The 1,973-nt window shown below is 67.4% G+C and overlaps 1 protein-coding gene across 1 annotated transcript in view; it reads right to left on the reverse strand.

The window, feature by feature from the left end:
• Window positions 1–409: 409 nt before the first annotated feature.
• TNFRSF14 (tumor necrosis factor receptor superfamily member 14) overlaps window positions 410–1,973 on the reverse strand; it is a 2,492-nt gene continuing 928 nt past the window's right edge. Inside the window, exons 3-5 of the mRNA XM_015567917.1 lie at window positions 1,596–1,751; window positions 1,415–1,505; window positions 410–584 (exon numbers count right to left, since the gene is read on the reverse strand). Coding sequence (XP_015423403.1) covers window positions 530–584; window positions 1,415–1,505; window positions 1,596–1,751 — 302 coding nt within the window. The 3' untranslated portion in view covers window positions 410–529. The remainder of the gene's footprint in view (window positions 585–1,414; window positions 1,506–1,595; window positions 1,752–1,973) is intronic.

The following is a 1,973-nucleotide window of genomic DNA, read 5'->3' on the forward strand; positions in this document are numbered from 1 at the left end:
GGTGCCAGGAGCCAGGGGGAGGGACCTGCCTGCTGCTCAGAGCCGGGCCCTGGGCCGGGCATTTCCTGGGTGAGGACAGGGTGCGGCCTCGCCCACAGCCCTGAGCCTCTCTCTGCTCAGGGCCCCCCTCGGGCTCTGGGCACACAGAGCGCCCTGGGCAGGGACAGGGGAGGGGGCATGACGGGGCCTCCCGCTGCTCTCGGGCGCCCTGTGCTCCTCTGTCCGCTGAGGGCAGGTGGGCACTCAGGCCCTGGTGCTGCGTGGGCACCGGGGGCACCAGGCACCTCAGACAGGAAGTCCCGCCCCCTGGCACCCCGGCCGCTCTCTATTTGGGGGACAGAGCCAGAGTGGTGACTGGGATGAGAGAGCTGGGACCTGAGCCCTGACGGGACCAGGGGATGCTGCTCACCACGTGACCTTCTGTCCCTGATGGCCCTGCGCACACATGACACAGAAATGACAGCGATGACGAGGATCACGCTGATGATGATGATGATGATGATGATGACGGGGCCCACAGAGGAGCATGTCACGTCTGAGCTTTGGTCCCAGGCGTCGCTTCCCAGGAAAGGGGGCCACTGCACCTGGGGGAGCACAGGCACCTTGGTGCCTGGCACTCACCCTGACCCCCAGCATCCCCTGCACAGCCTGGCGCCCAGAGGGGAAGGTGCTGCCTGGGGTGGGCCCGGGAAGGGAGCTCTGGGGGGAACTCAGGTCCGTCTGACTCTCCCTGTCCCACAGCCACGGGGACACGGAGGGAGGGGAGGAAGGGTCAGGACAACCGGGGGACAGGGACACTGGACACAGGAGAGGGACAGCGAAGGAGATGCCAGGAGTGAGGACAGAGCTGGTGTCAGGAATGGACTGTGAAAGCCAGTGGCCCAGACAGAGGGACAGACTGGGGGGAGGGGGCGGAGGGGGCACAGGAGGAACAGGGAGGATAAAGACAGAGGGACAGATGGGGTGGGAATGGGGGAGGGTGGACACACAGGACCCAGAGCCTCCGTTTGGCAGTCATGCTAGAGACTAAGCAGCCAGGTCACAGCTGGCACCGTGTGTGTGTGGTTTGTGTGTGTGTGTGTGTGTGTGTGTGTGTGTGTAAAGTGATCATGGGAGTTCCCGTTTCCAGGGGAGTGCACTCGTCGCTCTGGGAGCCTCGTGTGTGCACCCCTAACTCCGAATGGCAGGACCCCTCAGCCCTGACACCTGGGGACACCCCGGAACACAGGGTGGGTCTCTGGCCGCAGCGCCCTGGCCCCGCATCTGGGATGTGCTGGGCCGGGCCCGGTCTGTGGTGACAGAGGTGTGGGAGCCACAGGGTCAGCGGGGCAGCTGGGGGTCACCGTCTCCCCGCTGGGGGGCCCTTATCTCCCAGGGAGCCTTGTCAGCGCCTCCTGGGACCCGGGTCACCTGCCTGGTCCAGGGCGTGCAGGCTGCCTGGGTGCCCCCCGCAGAGAAGGTGCCCGGCTGGCAGTCTTCATACAGCGTGTCCTCCCACTCGGTGCCTGAGAAATGACAGTGTCGGGCAGAGGGCTCCTCGGGGACCCCTCAGGCCGGGGTCCCGAGCCTGTGTCCTCAGGGGGAGCAACGCTCACCTGTCTCCCGCACCTTCTGGCCCGGGCAGCAGACACTGTGGGGCCTGCACTGGACGCAGGAGTCACCGTCCTGTCGCTCACAGAAGTGGCCGCGCTCGCAGCCACACACGGTGTTGGTCCGGGTGGAGCAGTTCCGTCTGGTCACCTGGCCCAGGCCTGGGACCCAGAGAAAGAGCTCAGAGCAGCAGCGAGGCCTGCCAGGGCTGGGGGAGCGCCCGTCCCGGGAGGACACCACGCTGAGGGCTGGGCAGCGCCCGCAGGCCTGGGGAGGGCACGGGGACAGGGTCGCCCCCTCTGCTCCCCCTGGACCCTGCCGGCCGCAGCCCAGGCTCAGCCGGAACATAGGCCGGAGCTGCCGGACGCAGAGGCCAGTCCCCA

Source organism: Myotis davidii, unplaced genomic scaffold, assembly GCF_000327345.1.
Source record: "Myotis davidii unplaced genomic scaffold, ASM32734v1 scaffold15624, whole genome shotgun sequence".
Lineage (NCBI taxonomy): Eukaryota > Metazoa > Chordata > Mammalia > Chiroptera > Vespertilionidae > Myotis > Myotis davidii.